Here is a 24,619-nt window from a genome sequence, read left to right as displayed (position 1 = left end):
AATTATGCAAATCAACTTAGTTACCTTTTTTTAAATCAACGGTATGTTTTAGATAAACAATTTTACATTTTTATGTAATTTTATAGTATGTTTTAAAAGCTTCAGCCGCATTTGTCTAATACGATCATAGTCCACATTTATAAAAATGAAAGTATGCCTTAAACTCACTTTGTAAATGCCAATGAGTCAATTATTTTCAGAAAATTTTCTTTTCACAATTTTTAAAATCATTATGAAAGAGCTTTCCACAACTTTTAAACACATTCATTTCGGCTTTCACTATTCTACAATGACTTCTTTTGCTCCTTTAGTAAGCCACAACCAAAAAAAACGTCATATCCTAATCTGTCATAGTGATCAAACGTCTTAAAATATACAAACAATGAACTTGTGAAAAAGACTTATCATTTCTTCATTTCCATGCTTATCTAGCATTTTGTAACATTACCGACTTACTAACGCAGGTGAAATTTAATTTTTATAAAAATTCTTAGATTAAACTCACATCCAAGTATCAAATTACTTCCATCTAAAAACATTTGATTAAACTATATTGACATATCATTTCCACCTAAAACTTTTCATATGTCAACAAAAGCTTAAAAGAGATGATTAAACAACCAAAAAGAACTCTACTATACTAAATGATGAAAAAACCAATAAAAACATACAAAAGTCACCCTTTGGTTCATGGATCTTGAATTTCAACAATCACTTATATTTAACAAAAGTAATCTCTCTAAAGAAACCTCGTAGGAATACGATCACTAATCCTAATGGGAAAACTATAAAACTCATCATTTCTACTATCACCTTTCTTGTGTTGGAATGGGGCCCACCATGGTACCCCTCTCTCATCATGTGTATTATGGGCATCTAGTGTATTGTCTAGCAAAGTCCCAATTATCAATGCCACCATTGGACCCGAAGCAAATATGGTGTTCAATATATCATTAAACTGCATACAAAACCATTTTAAATGTTAAAGAATAAACATAAATGTTGAAGTTGAAAAGGATGTACTTTCATTTATTTATGTATAATAGCATCCTACTTATAAATTTTTTTTTTCTATTGTGGCGTTGTAGTTTAAATTTTTTTTTTTTATTGAGGCATTGTACTTTGAAAAATGTACCGATTTATAGCATTGTGCATTTGACTTCTCTTTTCTTATTACATGTCTTATACTTCAAAAAATTGTACAAATTATTTCAGTTTAGAGTAAATTACAAGAATGGTCCCTATGGTTTGGGGTAATTTGTCTGTTTGGTCCCTAACTTATTTTTTTAACTTGGAAGGTCCCTACTGTTTGTTTTTGTTACGCGTTTGGTCCCTATTTTACCTAAAAAGACTATTATTTAAATAGGTAAAAATGATGGGATAAGTAACGTAAGGTGATGGGGGTGGGATTGGAGGTGTGTTTATTTAAATAAATTATAAAATCAAGGGTAAAATAGTTTTTTTAGGTAAGACAGGGACCAAGCGCGTAACAAAAACAAACAGTAGGGACTTTCCAAGTTAAAAAAATAAGTTCGGGACCAAACGCGCAAATTACCCTAAACCATAGGGACCATTCGTGTAATTTACTCTTCAGTTTATATTTTGATGACAATTGTAATATTTGGCAAATTTTCTAAAGTACGACACTTTAATAGGAACAAATCATGAAACTTTGTTGCTATTTTTAGCATTTAGGGAGTGTTTTTGAAACTCCTTATTGGCTTTTTGGAAAAGCTAAGAATTCGTGACTTTTTAAAAGTCATTTTTTTGCCTAAAAAGTTAGTCTTCACGAAACACTTTTTTAACTCCTTGGCTTTTTTAAAAGTCAATAAGTTAATAAGTCATTTTAAAAAGTACAATGTTACTATTTCGTGCCCTTTGAAATTCCTTACCCATCCACCACCAGTGTGCACGGGTCCATGGCCACTTCCACCATTAGTGTTCATCACAAAGTATTGGGGAATTGATATCCCCAAAAACAATGCCAATCCCATTATGTATATATTCCTCATTGAATTATTATTTGTAAATTGAATAAACGTAACTCCAACCGCAGCTATTCAAAAAAAAAGAAACAAATTTGTTAGAACTTTTTTATTTCTTAAAAGAAATGCAAAATGAAAAGGGAAGAAGTTAAGAACTCACCTACAAGGCCATAGAGGACACAGTAAATCGCTGCGAATATTGGAAGAGGAATTGATGCGAAGAAGGCTCCGAATTTTCCTAAGGAAGAACAATGAGATTTAATCATGAAATGAAAATGAAAATAAATGTTAAATAAAAAGTTATTTTGGAAAAGATGAAAACCAAATATGGCGAAGAAGAACATGAACACAGTAGATATTTGAACCACTCTTCGACTCCCAACGTGTGTTAGAGCAAGAAGTCCAACATTCTCACTATAGTACAATCAAAATTTTACATAAATTAGTAAGTCAAAGTGAAGCATCTTTGAGATGTGTTTTTAACAATCAGGATGCAGAGGGCATTTACGTCTTTTGTACAGACAAAAGGGACCACGAGCAAGTCTTTCTCCCATTTTTTTGGATAGGACACTGAGGATGTAGAGGGCATTTACGTCTTTTGCACAAACAAAAGGACCAAGAGCAAGTCTTTCTCCTTTTTTTTTGGACGAGACATAAAATTGCAATTTTTTAGTCTCTGTCCCATTTTTTCGGATGAGACAAAAATGAGTGCAATTTTTGTCCTATTGACAACTGTTTACATTTTTGTCTTATTACTGACATTTTCGGATGTCAGTGATGTCAAACACAATACAAGGTTGTCTTATATGTCATGTCATGTTATGTCATGTCATATGTAACAAAATTTGTTTTTGAATCACAAAAGTTCTTACACGGATGCATTAGTGCCAACAATTGAACCAAATATCCCATCAAGCAGTTGACCAACACCCTATAACATTATACAACCACAAGCTATATATTTCTTGTATATTCAAGAGACAAAAAGGGTAACAATGGAAGAAATTAAATGATTAATGGGTGTAAATGAACCTGTAGACCAATGCTTCGACTCAGAACATGTGCTGGAGGTGGTGTTGCACCCGCAAAACGTGAAGCAGCAATAAACGTTCCAGTTGACTTTAACAAAAAACAACAATAATAAATATATATATATATATATATATATATATATATATATATATGGAAAAAAGAAAAGAGAATTATTTGCGTTATATTTCTTAATTTGTGTGTTGTAAGTTTGTAGCATTGTACTTTCAGTTTCTTATTAGGAGTTTAGGATATTATAATTTGAAGAATCTACCGATTACAGCATTAAGATTGCTTTCTGAATGATATTGCTATAATTTGATAGATTTCCAAAGTATAATGTTGAAATAGGAAGAAACAAAAGTAGGATGATAATATGCTATAAATATATAATAAACAAATCAATGAAAGTACAAGAAAAGATTTAGCAAAACCTCTACAGTTGTAACAAGAGCAGCTCCCATCATTCCAAAAACATGGCTAGCTCTGAATATAGGTGTACCCCATTGAAACGGATACGGGATCTTAATCCTATATAATTGTTAGCATAAATGTAAAGGAGTCAGAAAAAAGGTGTTTAATCCAAGGTTCAATGAATAGATTTTTCTAGAACTACATTATACTTGGCTTTTTGTTGGAAATTTGCATGCAAAATATCAAACATTTGTCCATATTGTTTGATTCTGCAAACTATAGTGTTATTTTGGCACTTTTACAAAGGCTAAAAGAAAGAAATAGCAACGTGGTTTAATTTATTTGTCTATTATAGCAACCTACTTTCGTTTCTTTCTATTTCACCATTGTACATTGAAAAAAAAAAATTCTTACTAAGGCATTGTATGTTGTAAAATCTACCCAATTATAGCATAGTAAGCTCTCCTTTTTTCTTATTATAGAAAAGAAAAATGCTTTGTATTTAGATGGCATGGTTTTGCTAAAAGTCTATATAATTGGGTATAATTTTTAACATATAACGTTGTAATAGAATGAAACAAAAGTATGATGCTATAATAAACAAATCAAAGTATGTTGCTATTTCTTGCATTTAACCCGTTTTACAACAATTGTTTATTTGCAATGAGGGCATTCATGTCTTTTGCAAAGCCGACAGATCAAGTGCGAGTCCTTGTCCCACTTTTTCGGTGGGACAAAAAGTTGCAACTTTTGTCCTATTGACATCTGTCCTGGTCCCAATTCAATGTATGCCAAACATAGTACAAGACTGCTCTATTCTGTTTTGTCATGTCATGTCATGTCATGTCATCTGTTGTCATGTCATGTCCTATCATGTGTCATGTCATGCATAACAGACGTTGCGTATAAGATTCTCAAAAAGCATAATGATTACCATGGAGCAGATGAAATAAGGAAGGAACGATCCGTACGACAACTCTGCTTGGTTATTTCACGGACATTGTTATACGCACCGGCGGCGGTTAAGATGGCGGCAAAAGCCCACACGAGCCCAATGCAGAACAACAAAGCAAATCTCTCAAGAACCGGGTGTGCAGACGGATGGAGGTGTTTCATGTACTGTAATATAAAATCTTAAATTAACCATTTTATTTTACAAAAATGGATCTAGAAAGGATTTTAATCCTACCCATGTACCTATGTATAGTTTGACTCTTGGAAGTCAAACTTATTAGAATTGACAAGGTTTGTTTTTCATTTTGAAGATCAAACGCTACATTATTGGATTTAGAAACTATAATATAATATTCTACACTTATTTTGTCTAGTTTTTTCACTATATTGTGCTTAAATTTTAGAAAAAAACAAAGTGACTCAAATTGACTACAAAAGTCAAACATCGATAGATAGTGGACCAATTGGAGTTTCTTTTAATTCTTAGATAGTTAGATGCAATACCTGTTGAAAGACAACCAAAAACACAAGCATAGGAAGCCCAAGCTCAACGCACGTTGCAAGCTGTAAATGAGACAATGTAGATTATGAGTTTGAGTTTTCAAAAAGGATTACATGCAAGAAATAGCAATGTATTTATGTTGATTTGTTATTATATCATTATACATTTATACTTTCATTATTCTACTTTGAAAAATCAACCCATTTATAGAAATGACATTCATATAAAAAGAAATTTCAACTTTTATAATTGGGTCAATCTTTCAAAGTAAAATCTCAAAATAAGAAAAAAAAATGAAAGTGCAATGCTATAATAAGGTGGATTTTTCAAATTACAATGTCATAATAAGAGAATCTTGAAAGCATGATGATGTAATATAAAGAAATGAAATTAGAATACGCTAATACATAAATAAATGAAATACGTTGCTATTTCTTGTATTTATCTCTTTCATACAAAACGAATCATGGGTAGAAATTATTTTGAGAACAAAAATGAACCTGTGGAAAACCCCTTCCAAATAATCCAAGTCCAACCACACAAACATATGGAACAACAATAAGAGGGCTAAGTAGCCTGCAAACAACAAAAACAAAATAAATAGTAAAACTTTAACACAAAAAAAAATAAAAAGTACAAAAAAGAAAGTTCGATTAGAGAATAGAGATAGTTATATTACTTTGTGAATTCTCCCCATGCTCTGCTAAATCCAAGAAGCATATTAATGAACGATGAAATGATCAATGATCCTTGAATCGCTCTCATAGTGTGCAGAAATCTCTATTATTTAAACCATAAAAAAAAAACCACCATCCATTAAAAAAAATAAACAAGACACCACCATAGTTGGTGTGTTTGTTACATGTGGAGGGCAAATATGTCTTTTTGCATAGACGAGAGATCCCATCTTTTCGGGTGAGACAAAACATTGCAATCTTTGTCCAATTGACATCAGTCTTAGTCTTAGTCTCTGTTCAATGTTTGTGTCTGTTCAATGTCCGTCAAAACACAGTACAACCTGTTCTGTAATGTCATGTCATGTCAAACACAGTTCACAGTACAACCTGTTTTGTAATGTCATGTGAGAAGAAATTAAAAGTTTGAGTTGAATATAAACCTCATGTTCGGATGGGAAATCTTCATCTCTGAAATCATTTATAATTGATAACACAGCTAACATATAAGCAAAAGATGGGCCCATGACTGTAGGAAGCCGAGTACCACATAATGCTTGTAAAAGGGTATTTATTCCCGACATAAACAGCAAAACTTGAATTACACGCGCTTTATCGCCCTATACACCACAAAAGAAACAAAATTAGGGTAAATATTTTGAAATTTAGCCAACTTTTTTTTATTTTTTTATGAGTTCGAATAATAATATTAAATAAAGTGAAAGACTCACATGACTACCACCCATTTGAGGAACGAGAATGGATGCGATCATGACGATACTGCCAAGCATAACGATGTAGTGTTGGAATGCCAGAATTGCAGTTTGGGCTGCGTAATTTTAATCGAAGAAATTAGAATTTGAAATTAATTTGATATGTGGACCTTTTAAAATTAAATAAGATTCTCCAAAAAGGTGTAAAAAGTTCATGTGATTTGACCGAAGAGACAAATAGGTCAACATCAAACTGTATCTTGTTTGCCCTTTTTTCTTTTCAGAAAAGAAGCAAGAACAATCTGTGAATTTTACTAAAGCTTCTCCAATCAAAGGACATGGGTAATTTTGATGTGCAAAATTATAGAGAGTTAGGTAAAGAATCGTTTAAACTTGAAGTAACTGAAAAAAAAATCAAAACTTTTTTATTTTACAAAAAAAAAAAAAAAAAAAGGGTTTCTTAAACATCCAAAAGGGTGACAATAATCGGATGGTGATAGGGGAAAAGAATCGTACCTTTCAAACTATAAAAATTAAAACTTTAATGAACTTTTTTTAGGGATATTCAACTTTCTAAAGGTTCAAATCATTTTCTAAATAGTTCTCATACAAAATTTGTCTTAAAGAAAAAAGTAAAGATTCAAGATTTAAAGATTTAAAGATTTAAAGATAAAGAGATAAAATTAGTGAAAGAGGGTAAGACAAACCCCATGAAGGATTGGAATGGATGCAGTAGTTAAGCTGGAGAAGCTGTTCGGCGGGTGGGAAAGCAGGACCTCTGGCGGCACCTAGCGGTTGCTGGACGGTGGGCGGCGGAGGCGCTGGAGCTGGTGGCTGTTGGTGTCCGTTCTCCACCATTATCAAAACTCTACTGTCTACTTCCGATTGGAATCTAAAGAACACCAAGTAAATGAATCTCGAAAAGAGGAGAATGGAGTAATTGGAAATGTATGAGATAGGTTGGAAGTGTTTGGAGTTTTCTTGGAAAGAAGATAGGAGTAAGTTGGAAGTAAATTAAAAAAGAATTTCGGAGAAAAGGGCGGAGAGGAAAACCAGATCCTTAACACGTTCAAACAGGTTATAAAATAATGTGTCCTGATACTGATAGAGAGAAGACCCTGGGGGAGTGTCTCTAGACGTAAACGCATGGGCATTTTGCCATGGACCCACTTTCGGGTCGATATATTAATAGGATATATCAATGGGTTATGGATACCTTTAAATGATTGAATTTTAAATATTGGCATGGTTATGTGATAGAGCTTTTAATTTGGTTTGAAAGGGAAGAAATGGATAATCTAATTGAATCGAAATTGAATTCGGATAAAATCAATTTTTAACTTTGGTTTTAGACCAAACCAAATTATAAATTTAATTTACGTTTTGAGTTATGGTAGGATGGATTTAAATCAAACAGAATGATAGCATATCCCATGAGTTATGTCTTGGCTATTCGAGATTCGAGATGTGTATTGTCAGTCTACGACTAGCGTTTTAACCTTATAGGTGATGTGGAATCGTTTTTTGTTAATGTTGACCTACATCAGAGTTTAGTTCTCAATCCCTATATATTTTCCTTGATATTGCGTGAGATGTTTCACGAGATTCAAGAGGAAGTGCTCGTGGTGTATTGGTGGCGGAGTGAGTTGAGTATAGGGGTGCAAACGAGTCAAGCTATTCGGGATCAGATCGTTAAAAGTTCGACTCAAAACCGTTTTAAACGAGTCTGAGTCGAGCTCGAGCTTAATATTAAAGCTCGTTTATTAAAAGAGCTCAAGTTTGAGCCTATGTCATTAAGCTCAATTAGGCTCGCAAGCCTAAACAGAGCCTTTATATAATATAATTTATTATTATTATTATTATTATTAAACTAAAAACATATTTGGGGAATTATGGATTTCGGGTATTAATAAACGAGTTTCTTAACGAACTCGAGTTGAGCTTAGGCTTATTTAGGCACGTCAGATAAAAAACGAGTCTATCCCGAGCGCCGGTCGAGCTTGTATAATTCTTTACGAGCAAGAAAGCTCAAATCGAGTCGAGCTCGAGCTCAAGCCTCATATAACTTAAATGATCCCGAGCCAAGCCTAGTTCGGGCTTGGCTCGGCTCGTTTGCACCCCTAGTTGAGTACATATGTGGGCATCTAGAGATCAACATTAGAAGATAAAATGGTGTTGGGCTTTATTTAAAAGTCTGTTTCCAAAAACACAAATATGACAACGAAAGTATTTAAATTTTGAATAAGAGAAAACTATTTTATTCTCACCAAATGATCATTTTGCATAAAGATGAAAGATTAGCACAACCATTAGAAGAAAATAATTAACAACCTTTGTAGCTTTTGGTTCCTCTTGGGAGGTTGATTGTCGAAGAAGATGGCAAGAGCACAAAGATAGTTGTTCTACTGATATCCACCGATAATGAACAAATACTAGTTCTTCTTACAACAAAAGAGACTCTTAAGTCTTTAAGACAAAAGACAATTTTTTTCTTAAAAGAGACAATCTAATTATCAACTTCCCTTTACTTTGTCTTAAACAATTAAGAGAGAAAAGAGAAGGAGAGAGGGAAAGATCATAGTTTAAAGTGTGTAATGAAAGACAAAGATGAAAACCTGTAATCTTGTATTTATTATGTCTTAACACTTTAAGAGGTTTCATACCTCTAGCAACCTATGCTTTATAATTATGTCAAGACATGCTTCTAAAGCATGTCTTCTTAATTAAAATAAGAAAATTCCATCTTTTGTCTCCTCTTTCCTAATTCACAACAAAAGAGAAGAAAAAACAAAAGATTTATTAAAAGTATTTCATTCTTTATAAGATATAAACCTAATGTATATTTATATAAAAGACAAAACTCTTTTAATCCAAAAAGATGTACATGACTTTATATACCATACATTATGATATATTTTGATATTGAAAATTAATATTTTCATAAAGTAAATAATTTTCAATTAATTGCAAAAATTATATTATTTATCAAGAATCAAATTCTTATAAATGATCTATTTGTGTCAACTAGTTAGTGTGACCCTATAGGATCATATATTATTATTATCATCATTCTAAAATGATTCTTGAGCATACAGATCTTTCAATATCCCACTTGCACAAGATTCGTTATAGATTTATATACATAATGGTGAATGTCTAGCAATATTTCACTACCCCCAATAATACACGAAGATGTGTCATTCAAAAACATCTAACTGTCAGGAAGGTTAACGTTCCAATTGATGTATAAGGTAAGTTATCAGTTATCCTTTTGTCACAGACACCATGTTGAACATAAGATATGGATCGCAAACAATCTCATTTAGTGTTCAAAATTTAGTAAGTTGCCTTAGATGTCTAACTCTTAACACATAAGAGGAAAAATCCATTCTTGACTACATATGCCTCTTATGTAGTTTATATTATACCTAATAATGGTCTTATAATTGTCTAGTCAAAGAACAATGTCCAACCATATCAAACTATAACACTCCTCATATTTAAGTCCCAAATATGTATCTCATGTCTACGGATAGAAAGATAATACATTTATAAAGTATTACTCATGATAAAAATCCATGAAATAATCTTGAAAATATGTCATATCCAATACATGCTTTATAACAAGTACCTATGAACTTAGTTACAATGCTTTGTCAATCAATCCAAATCATATTAGTCTTACTTCATTGTTGTTCCCACAACAATGATCTACTATGGATATTTAGAATAACTAGATTATTTAAGGATTAAACATGCTATTATATAACACAACAAGTATCTAATAAAAAAAGTCATATTCCATATATCACAATTAGTATAATAAAAGTTGCTTATAACGTTGCAACATTTAATACTAAAATAAGATCAATTCCAATCACTACATTAACAAAATCATATAGCTCTAGCATGGCCCTCGTGCTTAGCTTATGGAAGGGGCTTCGTGAATTGGCCCGCCAAGTTTTAATTTATGTGAACTTTGCGAATACAAATATCACCTCTTCCAACTTCATCCTAAATGTAGTTGAATCTTCGGTAAATATGCATTGTCCTTTGATGTGACTTAGGTTCCTTGGCTAACGCAATGACACCTTAATTCTAATAAAGGATCTCTAGAGAATCCTGAATGGAAGGAACAAACCCTAGATCCTCAACAAACTACTTCATCCAAACAGCTTCTTTTGCAGCTTTCGGAGTAGCAATATATTTTGATTCTGTCGTGGACTGTGTAACCACGCTCTACTTGGAACTCTACCATGAAACCGCGCCTCAATTAATGATGAAGACATATCCTAATTCTATATTACAATCATATCGATATGTTTGGAAGTTAGCATATGTGTAACACTTTACATTAATATCTTCTCCAAACCTCCATAAACAAGCAACATATATTTATTTTTCCCTAAGTACTTTAGCACTTTTTTTACAGCCATCTAACGACTGTCTCCAGGTTTTGTTCATATCCTCTTGTCATAATCAAAGCACACGATACATCAGGTCTAGTACATAACATGACATACATGATATGTCGAATGTATGAGGCATATGGAATATTATTCATATTCTCTAGTTCAACCTTCATGCTAGGACTTTAGGATGAACTCAAAATAGTGTCTTGTGTCATTGAAAAGAATCCTCTTTTAGAGTTGTCCATCTTTATCCTCTTCAAGATCTTATCAGTGTATGCACTTTGATTTAAACCTATTAATCGCTTTGATCTATCTCTATATATCTTTATTCCAAGAATGTATGCAGCCTTTCCTAGATTTTTCATTGAGGAATATTTTTCGAGCCAAGTTAAAAACTTTCAAAGTCAGAATGTCATTCCATTAGTAGTATGTCATCTACATACAAGACTAGGAATGTTACTATACTCCCTGGTTTTCTTGTAAACACAAGAGCCATCTTTGTTTTTAATGAAACCATACTTTGTGACTTCGTCAACAAAACAAAGGTTCCAACTTCAATATGTTTGATTTAATCCCTAAAGTGATCTATTAAGCTTACACACTTTATTTGATTGATTTGGATCAACAAAATCTTCAGGTTGAACCATATAGCCATCGTCAAGTAAATTCCTATTAACGAAAAATGTTATGACATCCATTTGCATTATCTCATAGTCATAACATGCAGCTATGGAAAATAGTATCCTAGTTGATTTAATCATAACGATGTGCAAAAAGGTTTGGTCATAATCAATACCATGAGTTCGAGAGTAACTTTTTGTAATAACTCTTGCTTTAAATGTGTGTAGATTACCATACATGTCAGTTTTCTTAATGAAAACCCAGTTACTCCCTATAGTCATACTATGGGGAGGAAGGTCAACCAAGTATCATACTTGATTATCATACATGGATTGCAGCTCAGTGTTCATGGCTTCCAGCCATTTTTCAAATTCAAAATCTAACACAACATTCTTGTAATTGATGGGTTCATCAGAATCCACCAAAAAACATCCATCATTAGACACGATAAATACACATCTCTCATGCTCATGATGAACTCTATCAGATCTGCAAACACTTTGTGGTGTATCAAGTTCCTGACTAGCTATTTGTTCAGGTTTAATAATTTCTTCTTGAGAACTAGTTCTAACTAATGGTGCATTAGGTTATGGTTCTTGACCTTCTTTAAGTTTCACGTGCCTCCCACTAGCTTCATCGATCCATTATAAACTTTTTTTCTAAGAATTTAGCTTTTTGAGAAATATAGATATTATTCTCGCTGGGAATGTAGAAGTAATAACCTAAACAATATTTTGGGTATTTGATAACGCCTATTTTATGTATATATTTTTGGAGTTATTTTGGTATTTTATGTTATGTTTTGATAACATTTTGACCAAAAGATGCTTAAACTGATTCATATTTTGATATTGTAGGTTTTATATGTTGCTGGAGCAAAAGGAAGAAAAAAGGCTGAAAAACAAAGTTAAATCGGGAAAATTCTAGAAGAGTGCTGAAAATCACATGTCGCGCCGTGCTTTATAGGATGTCGTGTTGCTACCCATCTAATTCTTCAATTCCAAGATTAAGATGAAATTAAAAAGTCACACAACTAACTTAGTTTTGACATGCTGAGATGTCAAGCCGACATAAAATCCTATAAATAAACCCATATCTTTAACCTAAAGAGATATTATGATTTTCTATACTACCTTGGTCGACAAGAAACCTAAAACCCATAGTATTGAGAGTCTAGAGGGTATCCGGAAGTCCATTAAGTTGAAAAGAGCGAAGATCTAAAGGATTATAAGCCAATTTGTCAAGGGAATCATTTAGTTTGTTATTCTGATCATGTTTAGTATTTCGAATTGTTTTTCTTTGTGTATTAGTTTTCTGATTTAGGGATTAAAAACCCTTTTACTTTGTTTTTAGATTAGATGAATTGATGAATTTATTGGTTATTGTTATATGGATATTTTGAAGTTATTAAATAAAATATGCTTGTTTGATCAAGGGTTAATGTCCCTGTAACCCAACTAACTTTCGAGATTTGGTTTAAAAAGTCCTTAATGAACTTTTTTGGTAGTCTATGTCACTAAAAATTTATGTGACCTATTAATTATACCAATAATATATATTTTTATCCGGTTTTACCAGTTACCATAAGATAAGATCAGTAAAAGTTTGCAATGGAAGTTCATATGATAAAGAAAGAACCATCAGAGAACTTGTCTTCTTAGTTGATTAGTGGAATCAGCAAGTCAACACGGACGAGTCTTCATCCTACCTCCATACAAACAGAGGACACATGTACACCGCAACTTTCAAAAAGAGAAATTGAATCACACTTCTGTTGATCTACTACGATTTCTTTTTTGAAAAAAAAACCTCTGAAAATTTCCCTAATTTGAATGAAATCCCTAACTCTAAAACATATCCCATCCATGAATCTTCTAAATATATCCGTCTTTGGATCCTTTTTCATATCAACATTTTTATCTCATATTATTTGGAAGTTAAACTTTAATATTCTCGTTGTTTTATTTGTATGGAAGTGACTAAGTAATTTGTATTAGGTTCACATTCAGTTGGAGAGTTTAAAAATGACACTAAATACACACATTTTGTGACAACCCGAAATTTTTATTCTGAACAAACCATATCAAGCCAATAGATGTAGAACAGTTACAATGAAAACTCAGATTTCGAGTATAAGTTTGGCAGTTTTCAGGATATTACACTTAAGGAGATATTAGGAGAGTGGGTGCACTAGGGTTTTGTGCAACACTGTTATTCCAATACTCTAGGACATTAGAGTTCGTTCTAGGAATAGAAATATTTTCTGCCAAAAATCTCAGGACTATATATAGAAAACTGAACCAAATAGTTCATTAGTTGAATTCCAATTAGAGAAAAGCCAAAATTCTCTCTCACGGATCTTCGGGTTTTTATCCCAAATTGTGAGTACTTCGATCTAGTTATGTTATATAGCTTAGATTGTGTTTAGAAACATCAATTTCATAACAAAACAACTAGACTCGGGAGTTTACCGCCCAAGAACGTTCTTGGGGAGTAAACTCCATTTTAAGGTCCTAAAGGTTTCCAATGACCCTCAAAGCTTTAGAACTCGAACTAGAAGCCTTCATTTCATATTTAGGACACCAAAATCAATTAGAAACAATGATGAAAGTGAGTTCACGGCCAAGGAGCTTCTTGGGCCGTGAACTCCATGTTTAGGTGCCAAAATGCTTTGAAACACTTCCTAAGGCTTAGGCTTAAATTAGGACAAGTACTCTAAAGTGTTTATAGCCTAGAAAACATAAGGAATCACATGTATTAAGGAGTTTACGTCAAAGACAAGTTCTTGGGCCGTAAACACCTATAAAGGGGTCAAATGACACCCTAACTCCTTCCTTATGCCTAGAACCCAACATAGATCATTACCTTGAAATGTTTGAGACTTGAAAATACCATAACCACCCTCCCAAGGGAGTTTACGGCCATAAACTCCAAGGGAATATGGTCCCAGGGCCGTAAACTCCTCAAAGGAGTTAATAGGAAGCCCAAACACTTGATTTAGCCTTGAAACAATTCACCACTAGAGTTGTAATAATTCTAAGCTTCATTTAGAGACTTGGTTGAGAGTTTACGGCCAGGAGTTTACTCCCCTGGGCCATAAACTCCAAAACATATGGCCATTAGACCATAAAATCCCATTAGGGGCATTGCACTCCTTTGTCGCAACCCATTAGCCTCCTAGCACTTGACCAAAAGTGTTTTCCTCGCGTTTAAATGTTTATACTTGTATAATTAGTGTTTTAACCACTAATTATTTATATACATATGTCTTCATATGTAATTAGGATCATTGTGTGTGTCTAAAGTCTTCACTTGACACCAAGCACTTGCCCGATCCTTCCTTACGATAATAGTCCGTTCAATTCCAGTCACTTACTGCAGGTGAGTTCATACCCCTTAAATAATGTTTTAAACTATTTTTAAATGTTTTATGGGGGGGGGGGATACAAGTAGAATTATGCTAGTTATTATATCAATCACATGTGATTAATAAGTAGAATTATGCTAGTTATTATATCAATCACATGTGATTAATATGCAGCATTCAAATGATTTACTACACATTAGCCGTTTTACCAAACAGTTTCCTTCAAATGATTTTTATAAACATTTTATATGTTTTAAACTCCTTATTACACTGTACATTTTACTCTGTATATCACATTTCAAACTTATTTACAATTGTGTTTCAAACAAATGTTTCCTTATACTTAAATTGTTTTATCAAACCTGTGCCTTCAAACTGTTTCATAGGTTGACATCAAGTCGATCTTTTCTGAAGATAATAATTATGTTCAAATGTTTTATAAAACTTATTTATGTGTTTATATTATAAATTGCATGCCTCTATATGTATAGTTACATAAGAAATGTTTAAAAGACTTAGGAAGGCTATCCACCCTATTTCCTTTTCGCGCTTGAGATGTGATCTGGTGGGATGTCGGGTACTCGTCCGAAGGTCGTTTAAATATTAGTTATATAACATATGTACATATATAGTCATAAAAGGTCCTTCCAGTTCATCCCATGCCCTTGGGTAGCAAGGGTATACATCCCTGTCCATACGTACAAGTTAGATTACTAGTAAACTACCATATAAGTAGTTTAGGAAGATACTGGAACTATTACTAGAACGCAATATCATACAATGAGTCAGTTCATTCATGAGTCAATACTTTCTAGATCATTACTGTACATTACTATACTTGCTAGATAGAGAGAGCATACATTATAGCTAGAACATTACAGTACATTACTATACATGCTAGATAGAGGGAGAACACACATTACAGCTAGCACACGTAAAACATTACAGTACACTACTATACTATTACATGATCACACTTACATAAGTACAATTACATGATCACACTTACATAAGTACAATTACATGATCACACTTACATGAGTACACTTACATATACATAGAACAGACGTCACTAGGTGCTATAGCACGGAGCCAGTTCAGGATCTAACTATACTGATGAATCACAACGCAATTGTGATAGTTATATCAAGTATACATGATCATAGTAATGTGGATGCTCACGGCTTGCATACATGCAGTGGTCGTGGGTAGGTCCCAAAATCCCTTTGATAAGGGAGCGTATAGTCTGGGATCTAGACATCACATTATACCTTATCCCTCAAATAAGGCAGTTGAGTACCGATGTAGTTATTTATATCAAATACTACAGTACCTGGAAGTATTACCCTAGATTTAAGGTAATAGGTACGGTTGTAGTTCGACACTACACCATAGTACTATTTCTTTTCCCATTACATTCACTTCGTGAATTATCACACGACGCACGGTAATGTAGAAACTATATTTTGATTAATGATAGTCAGATTTGGAAAAATACACTCTCTTACGTGAGCCATACACGCAGACACTAGATGCCTTGGTAGAAGGATACGATTAGTAGGAAACATAGGGCTTCCTAGGATCATACAAAACATTTTTATACTTACAGTTCATATACATTTTTATACTTACAGTTCATATACATTCTCAATACTTAAAATTCATATACATACAAATACTTACATACAAATTAAGACACTAAAATACTTATGATCTCACCAGCTTCAAAGCTGATACTCGCTTTCAAAATTACTTGTATCCTCAGGTCATCATAGACAGGTACCGATGCAAGGAGAAAGGAAGATGGAGCTTGTTCAAGACTCATCTTTCATTTTGATTTATGTTTAGTGTTTATCAAAATTTGACAGAACACTTGTATAATAATTATATTATTAATGCAATGGATGATGTTGTTGCTTGTTTACTACTTTTCATTGTTGTGATACTGTACATGACGTCCTCCGCCCCAGAACGTTTCCGTCGTTCTTGGTTTTGGGGTGTGACACATTTTGTATAGAAAATGGAAGGAAATGTTTTTTTAGAGGGAAGGAAGATATTCAGAGCTCTGATGAAGAAATGGGCATGTTTGATTACGGTGTTAGGATAATCTTTTGGGTGTTCAGAGGCGAAACGGGTTGTGGTGACCGGGTAAGAATCATGGACCCCGACGAGTTGTCTGTTTCTTCTTCCATGTCTCCTTGATCTAGAACTCATGTTAAAGCTCTTGGGAGGGAGGATGGTAGTATGTAAGTCCTTTAATTCACTTCCATTATTTCATTCTTATGCTTTATGTATCTCATGTGTTGGATTTATAAAAGGACAAAGAGAACTGGTGCAATTTTGATTAGTTGAGGGAGCAAAAAAGAATGATCAGGTTAATGACATTTTTATAGTTTCTTGCATTTGAACCCCGTTGATCATACACCTGATATCACATAGACACATAACTACTTAACTCAGCTCACATAATGTGAATGGTTTAAATAATCCTAGAAGACTTGGATTTGTTGAAAAAAAACTTAAATATGGTTAGATCATCTAATAGTTGATCAACACATGAGTTAAGACAATTGTTGGAAATGGGTGTCTAATGTCATAACTAATTGATATAAATTTGAAAATAATAACAAATTCCTTTTTGTATTGCCTTTAAGAGCTAAAATAGCTAGAAAAAGATTCAAGAGAGTGGAATAAATAGTTTATTAATTTATCATAGCTTGATAAATTAATTATAAAATTGTTAAATTAATTTAGAATTAATTTGAATTAATTTGGAATTAACCGGAATTAATTAGATTTAGTTAGGAAATTATTGAAAGGTACAGGGCATGAATATTAATTGTTTAATAGTTGAGCAACTAGAATATTCTGGAACATTAGGGAGGACGAACAAATCTAAGGAATATCCTTAAATGATTATCGTCCATAGCTGCTGATAAGGCATGAATTTGAATTATGATTAAATCTAATTATTTAATTAATTTTATTATGCTTTCTCTACATGTTTTTTTAGCTATTAATAGACCCTTTAAGCCTTCATAATTTTTGTTCCTTTCTCCTAGCATTCTCAAAATTTGAGTTTTGTTATCTCTCTCCTCCTCTCTTATAACGTCCCGACTTTTAAGGAAATTTTTCATTTTTATTTTATACCAAAACATAAGTCATACAACCATTTATATTACAAAAACCATTATTCATCAAATAGAGTTTTAAGTAGAAGTCATAAAAACTTTTATTGATGCCACCGATGTAAATCCATCATGCATGAGCCTTTCCCCGATCCGATGGACAACCTAAAAAGTAGTTATCCGACAAGTTTAAGCCAAGTATTAATGAATTTCTTCAAGATACCACATACCACAACATATATACATTGCATACACATAATAACCTTTAGCTTACAGTTGGTCCGCACCTTGGCCTTCAACATATAGCTGGTGCGCCCTACATAGCCTTCAACACATGGCTAGTCCACTTGTCCTTGGCCTTTAACATAAAGCTAGTCCGCCCAAGTCTATTGGGTTTCATCACAAGGTTGGTCTGCCCTCAACTCCATATATATCAACATACATATAACAACAGTCCACATAACATGCAACTATCCTAGTCTAATTACCTAAGCGAACACTATATGCTAACTATATCCTAACATATAGATGATACATACTAGAGTATAAAATAAAGTGAGTGAACTTAACTTGACAGTTCTCATATGATTAATAGCTAACTGGGAAATCCAACTTGCGAGTTTGCGCCTAACAAGTATGGACATATGATATTAGATTTTATTAGTCCCTAGGGGAAATCTAGTAATCCAGGTGAAACCTATCATTAATACCAATAAATATCGATAGCTCTATCAAATAAGGATCAGCCAGGCAGGGCAGTTGGGAGGCATGATCATTTCGGCATATAGCTTTTTCTAAAATCCAATAACCAACCAAACATGACCATTCTAGACACCTCTACCATAAGTAGATTAGTCAGTATTATGACTGAAATTACTGATAAATCTTTATTTACATATTCATAACAACGACTATGAATATAAATACAAGTTACACTTAAAGCATAGTAAGCATAACCAATCTTATAGAGAGTTTTAGCGAAAACCAGGATTTTGTAGGCAGAACTCTAATTCGAGATCATCTAATCACCATTTCTTTGATGTTGTAGGGCCTTGCTAAAGTGGTTAGGAACTCAAGAGAAAAGGGATAAAAGGCTAGAAAAGTTCTAGAGAGAACGTGTGATGAATCAAAGAATCAAGTATTGAATGAATTAGAGAATGAATTCAAAGTATGAGTGCGAGATTTGAACACAGAATGTAAATATAATCTGTTTGGCTCGTATTACGCTAAAGTTTACAGAGTACAATGAATATTTTGTAAAAACTTCGTTACTAAGACACTAGTAACCACTCCTATTTATAGGAGAGGAAAGCGTACAAAAAATATACTAAGGACTAAAACATTATGCTTCGAATATTATGCCCTAGTAAAATACATTACAAAAAACGTTTGAAGAATCCAAATACAAACTTCGACTATTACAACAATTCGACCCTAACAATCTCCCCCTTTGTAATCAAAGTCGAAGTCTTCAGTTTGTAAGCAGAGCTATGGAGTACAACAAAACTCTTCGAACTTCAGTGTACCATGAAATTATTTTCTTCAATTCCTTCTTGTCTCCTTCATTGTTCTTTTTGCAGTGGTTCATACGAACTATCAAGTTCGTATACTGAGATGTTGAATATCTCTCCACTTCACAAGCTTGAAACAAAAACCTCTTCGCTTTACCAGCCTTATCTTTTCTAGTAAAAACTATACCAAATGGCTTTAAACATATTTCCCCATCAGCATACTTCTTTAACTCAGTCTGAGTCAATGAAACAACCATGGGAACTTTAACTTCCATCCCCTTTGCAATAGCCAGCTCCACATCAGTCAGTTCAAGGCACTCATAATAATTCTCAATGAAAATTTTGATGTGAGCAACTCCAAGTTTGAATTCCTCTGGATCAGAGTTTTGCAGATAAGAAAAAGATTTGTCTTTTAGGAGCAATGCAACTTGTATAAGATCATACAAGTTCATCAAAGGAAAATCTGCAATGGTGAATTCGTGTGTTTTTCCATTCGCTCTGGCAACAATATATTTGTTGTTTTGGATTTTGTTTTCAAAAATAACATCCTTTTTTATGCTTATAACCTTCTTAATCTTTATCAAGGACCAAACATCCTCAGGAGCTTTGCCAAGAACTACATGAAATTGAATCTTCATATGGGTTCCTTCATCCTTTTCTTTGAAATTCCCTTCTGCTTTAAATTGAGGCATGATAAACATCATCTCATTAATAGGGAAATCCAACTGGCACGCATCAGTGTTTGTAACCACATAACTCTGTTTTGGCTTCTTTTCAAATGAGTACATGTGATTAAAGGCAACCGTGGCTTCGATTGTTTCATAGTTGTAGTGTTTTGCTGGATCACCTTTATCCATGCCCTTCGGATCACCAGCTCTCTGAGTCATGATGCTTTGAATAAGACTCATTTTCTCCAATTCAGCTTCAGCCTCAGCCTTCTTTTCTTCTTTAGATTTTTCCACAAGAATTGATTTGCCTTTGTCTTTCGAAGCAGATTTTTCAGTTACGTCTTTTGGCTTCGAACCACTCCCACCAGACTCCAAAGGTTTACCAATTACAATTCCTTTCGAAATTGTTTGTGTAATTGGAAATGAATTTACGATTGTTGAAGTCACTGGTTGAGCAGACACAAACACTGGCTTTGTTGATGGGATGTTTGTTGGAAAAACCTTGCCCACAACTTTCGAATCATCTTCTGACTTCCTTTCTCCCCCTTGCACCCTTGTGACAAAATGAGGGGCAGTTGTTGTGGGAAGAAGACTTGAAATGCGAAATAATGGAGCAAGCTGCTTGTTTAGAATAGCTTCAAACTGCACAAACTTCTGTGACAAAAACTCTGGAGTGATCAACAGAGACGAAACATGTGTTGTTGAAATCTCTTTCAACTCCTTCAACAACTTTATCACTCCTTCAATTTTTTTAGTTTCAGACTTGGATATTTGAGTGATTTGTGGACTCAAGCCTTCATATAATTTGACAAGTTTAGTAACAACATCACATATGATATCGACCTTCTGATTTAAGGACGCATAATCATTTTGAACAGACAAAATTTCCTTTTGCATATCTTCTCTAAGCTCTTGAATTTTGAAATTCACATCCTCCCTCACTTTCTTAACCTCCTGAACAAAAAGAACATGTCGTTATTTTGTGACGGTTCGTAGATCTTTCACTTCTCCCAGAAAATCAGATCTTTGATTTTTAATTCGAAGTTCATTGTTCTGATCCGTGAAATCAATTTTCTCCATAAGCACTGTCTCAGAAGCTTTCAACATACCAGACACTTTGGTGATAATCCTTGACTTACACAGCTTCAACATTGAATCAATCTCCAAACTGGAAAGTGATGAACCCCCTCCAAGATCAGCTTGAGATTGAATGATGGAGTTCAACTTTTGATTCAGAATTTTGTATTGCTTCATGGTCATTAGCATGTGATCAGGAAAATCTTCTTCTTCATCATGAAACTCTAGATCTTCGAATGTTCCACAAAACCCTTCATGATAAGTTTCTGTTGGTGAAGAGGGTTTGGGTGTATCGGTGGATTGAGATGAAAACATAGAAGTAATTGGTTGATCGAGGATGTGCTCGAATGCTGGTGAGATAGTGGTTGATGGAATAGGAATGGTAGATGTTGGTGTAACAGAAACCAATGATTCGAAAGGAGTGGAGATGAATGGACCTTGATCTGCATCTTTAGAACCTACTTCACCCATGTTAACATTTGCATCCGTACCAGATACGTGTGCAGTGATGTCTGAAGTTCGCACCTCCTCAAGAATTGACTTGGAAATCGAAACTTCGGGTGGTATGACAATTGTCTGCTCAGGAGTAGAACTAATGAGAGAAGTGAATTCTGGAGTTTCTGGTATCCTTTCATCCTCCACTGTTGACTCAGTAGACAAAACAATCTTTCGAGTCTTCCTCTTTTTCTTTCCTTGAGCCAGGTGTTTTGCCATATCTTCTGCTGCTCTTTTCTTCGAACTTGGAGAAATTGGAACAGGTACCTCTCGAATCAAGACTCCTTGGTGAGAAATTTGATGCTTTTGAATCAGATTTTTTGCAGGTGACTTACGTTTGTGAGTTGATTTTATCTTGATTCTTCGAAACATCCCTGTTTTCGAAGGAATAACCACTTTCTCTTGAGTCTCTTCCACTATTGGCTCACTCACATGTGTTGGTTCAACTGTCACAACAACATTGTCTTCAACAACCTTCTTTGGAGATTTGGAGGATGTAGATCCCTTCGATTTCTTTCCTGGTGAGGTAGGATCAACTTTCTTCGACTTCTTGGACTGTTTCGATTTTGTTTCTTCTCATGGCAACAAAATTCCCGTTGGAATAGATGGATCGAACGTTTTCTGATAAGCAATCAAAACATGATTCGTAGGATCCACACTTTTGAGCATTGCATCAGGAATCCGAGCAACATGTGGAAATTCATCAGCATCATCGATAACTTCCTTCGGAAAGTGATACGATTGAAAAGTAACTTTCTCTTCATCATTTGGAACGAAAATACCTTCCTTGTTGTAAAAATGTTGTAGAATAAGGCTCCAGTACCTAGCACACGAAATGCCATTAACAGCATTCGTAAGCTCTAATCCTTTTTGAAATTCCTTCCACAGCTGTGTAGAGTAGTCTGCTGGAAGATCATAGTATAAACCAGCCACCATAGCATAAACCTCCATCCTTCCCTTGTCTAACCCAACTGTTCTTCTTGTTAAACAACGCAAAAAGATCCCAAACAAGAAATTCCAAACCTTTGGAAGGCCAGACTTCTTAAATTCTCTTATCTTTGTCAATGGGGGCTGATATCCCATTTCATTAAACATGTGGATAATTTGGGAAAATTGGAATTCAACAAAAGGAGGTGTATTTGGAATGTCAAGAATCTAGCAAAACAATCTCTGAGAAAGCCTAAACTTTTTGTCATTGATTAGGTGGAATGTAATCGTATCAGAAGCTTTGTTGTATGTGGCTGTAGATCCTGCTTGAGAAAGCCATGATATCGGAACAGAAAAGGAATTGAACATCGCTTTGGATAAAACAGAGTGTTTTAAAGCAACAATAAGCATCTTGAATTCCTCAGGACATTGAGAAATTGCACCTTCCACATAATAATTTGTAGATTGAATCTTCATAACTGGTGCAGAGGAAATGTCTTCAGTAGAAGGATTAACATGAGTAGCAGCAGCCATGATTAGGGTTTGAAGAAGATGAAGAACAGAGAATTTGGGAATTTTTGAGTTTGATCGCGTAATCGTATAAAAAACTCTTGAACCCCCTTTTATAAGTAACCCTGATTGATTTGAATTTGAAGCGGGATGCATTTAATGAGATCCGACGTGGCACCTTGAAAATCGTACCATTACTTCGAAAAGTTAGCCATGCGTCAAAAAGCAGCTGTCACGTCACCAAGAAAATCGGGCAGAATACCATACATCACGGATACACAGCCTGTCAGTATCCCCTTTATTGAATTGTAACCGTTAGAACCCTTCGAATGGAGGCAAGGCTCTTTCACTTTTGGGATGAAAAGCAAAGTCATATGCCAGATGTTTGAAATCATCAGCCTGAGTTGGTATTACTCAGAACCTCAAGGATTTCGTGAGTGCAGTGTTCCAAAGAAAGTTAGACAATATACAATTCAAAAAAAATTTGGAATGTGGTGATGTCAAAAATGCAATTTGACACGAAGGCAGTTAAACCCCGGGCAAAGGTTGCTTCGTTAATCATCAAGAGAGATGATCAACAGCTTGTGTATGTTACTGTGAATTACAATCGAATACTTTTTGATAAGTATCAAAGGGCTTCTTTTAAAAGTGATTCTTGGGTTGGTTTAAAATTTCGTTACATGTCAACCTAAACATAAGGTGATAAATTGTAACAGAAATTACTTGTATGACCAGTGTAGTCAGTGACAAGTCAGTTTTGAAAATGTTTATCATGACCAGGACATTTGAATGAAACTCACACGGAAGTCATATTCATGAAAAAAATTGATGTACTGGATCTTGTTGGGTAACAAACATCATGGGTTTCGAATGTTTGATCAAGACCACGCATGCGAATTGAATATGATTTGGAGTTTCGAACTTTGGTATTGAAACAAAAGTTTCATCAATATCTGGAACAATGTTCCCCGTCAATTCCTTAAGTTGGAAGATGTTTGGGTTTCACCTTCATCACGGACTCATGATGTCAGATCATTAACACATAATTTTTGTATATCTAAGTCTCAATGGATTTGATCAGAGACCTCTCGGACATACGTCTTTGTGTGTGATCGTGTAAGAATGTTTAGATGAAAAAGATTGGTATAAGACACGAAATGTACCTCTGTTATGATTTGGACCAAACAGTAAACTCTTTACTCATATGAGAAGAGTCAGGTAGCTCAAGAGACTAATGTGAATACAAGCCTGATTGGGAAGAAAGCTTCGTAGGAAGAGTTCATTAAGGCTTTCGTACACACACATTGAGTCATGGAGGCTTTGGTTGACATGCAGCAGCATGCTTCTAGGGACATCCTAACTAGTTCGAATATTGTAAAACATATTGATTCATACGAAAAAAAATGTTTACCTGACCCTTATACTGCTTGCTTTGTCCTCTCTGAATCATCACCATAATCTGCAACAAAATTCTAAAAAAAATAAAAAATAAAAATATTTTTGTTGTTTTTGAATTTTTAGAAAATAAAGACATAACAAAATAAAATCTTTTTGGATTTTCGAAAATAAAAACAAAACAAAAGAAAATCTTTTTGGATTTTTGGATTTTCGAAAATAAAAACAAAACAAAAG

The 24,619-nt window shown here is 33.9% G+C and overlaps 1 protein-coding gene across 1 annotated transcript; it reads right to left on the bottom strand.

Annotated features, from left to right (window-relative positions):
• Positions 1 to 612: 612 nt before the first annotated feature.
• Positions 613 to 7,378, bottom strand: LOC111912916 (nucleobase-ascorbate transporter 3-like). The gene is made up of 14 exons (XM_023908648.3): positions 6,979 to 7,378; positions 6,290 to 6,387; positions 6,002 to 6,178; positions 5,564 to 5,664; positions 5,385 to 5,460; positions 4,887 to 4,946; positions 4,363 to 4,547; positions 3,449 to 3,545; positions 3,018 to 3,104; positions 2,858 to 2,916; positions 2,308 to 2,399; positions 2,146 to 2,223; positions 1,893 to 2,056; positions 613 to 958 (listed from the first exon to the last, which is right to left on the bottom strand). Exons 1-14 carry the CDS (start codon positions 7,127 to 7,129, stop codon positions 740 to 742), a joined length of 1,644 nt encoding a protein of 547 aa, XP_023764416.2. The 5' UTR covers positions 7,130 to 7,378; the 3' UTR covers positions 613 to 739.
• Between the last annotated feature and the right edge of the window lie 17,241 nt (positions 7,379 to 24,619).

The sequence above is a fragment of the Lactuca sativa genome, chromosome 4 (assembly GCF_002870075.4).
Source record: "Lactuca sativa cultivar Salinas chromosome 4, Lsat_Salinas_v11, whole genome shotgun sequence".
In the NCBI taxonomy this organism is placed as follows: Eukaryota; Viridiplantae; Streptophyta; class Magnoliopsida; order Asterales; family Asteraceae; genus Lactuca; species Lactuca sativa.
The sequence above is the reverse complement of the archived record's forward strand: the minus strand, read 5'-3'. Positions and strand labels throughout refer to the sequence as shown.

What these genes read in the sequence shown, in the direction of transcription:
- LOC111912916 (XM_023908648.3), bottom strand. Translation starts at nt 7,129, where the DNA reads ATGGTGGAGAACGGACACCAACAGCCACCAGCTCCAGCGCCTCCGCCG. An exon ending in CTCAAATGGGTGGTAGTCAT is followed by an intron (nt 6,179 to 6,289) that starts GTGAGTCTTTCA and finishes TGTGGTGTATAG; the next exon opens with GGCGATAAAGCGCGTGTAAT. An exon ending in GTTCTTCTTCGCCATATTTG is followed by an intron (nt 2,224 to 2,307) that starts GTTTTCATCTTT and finishes GTTCTTCCTTAG; the next exon opens with GAAAATTCGGAGCCTTCTTC.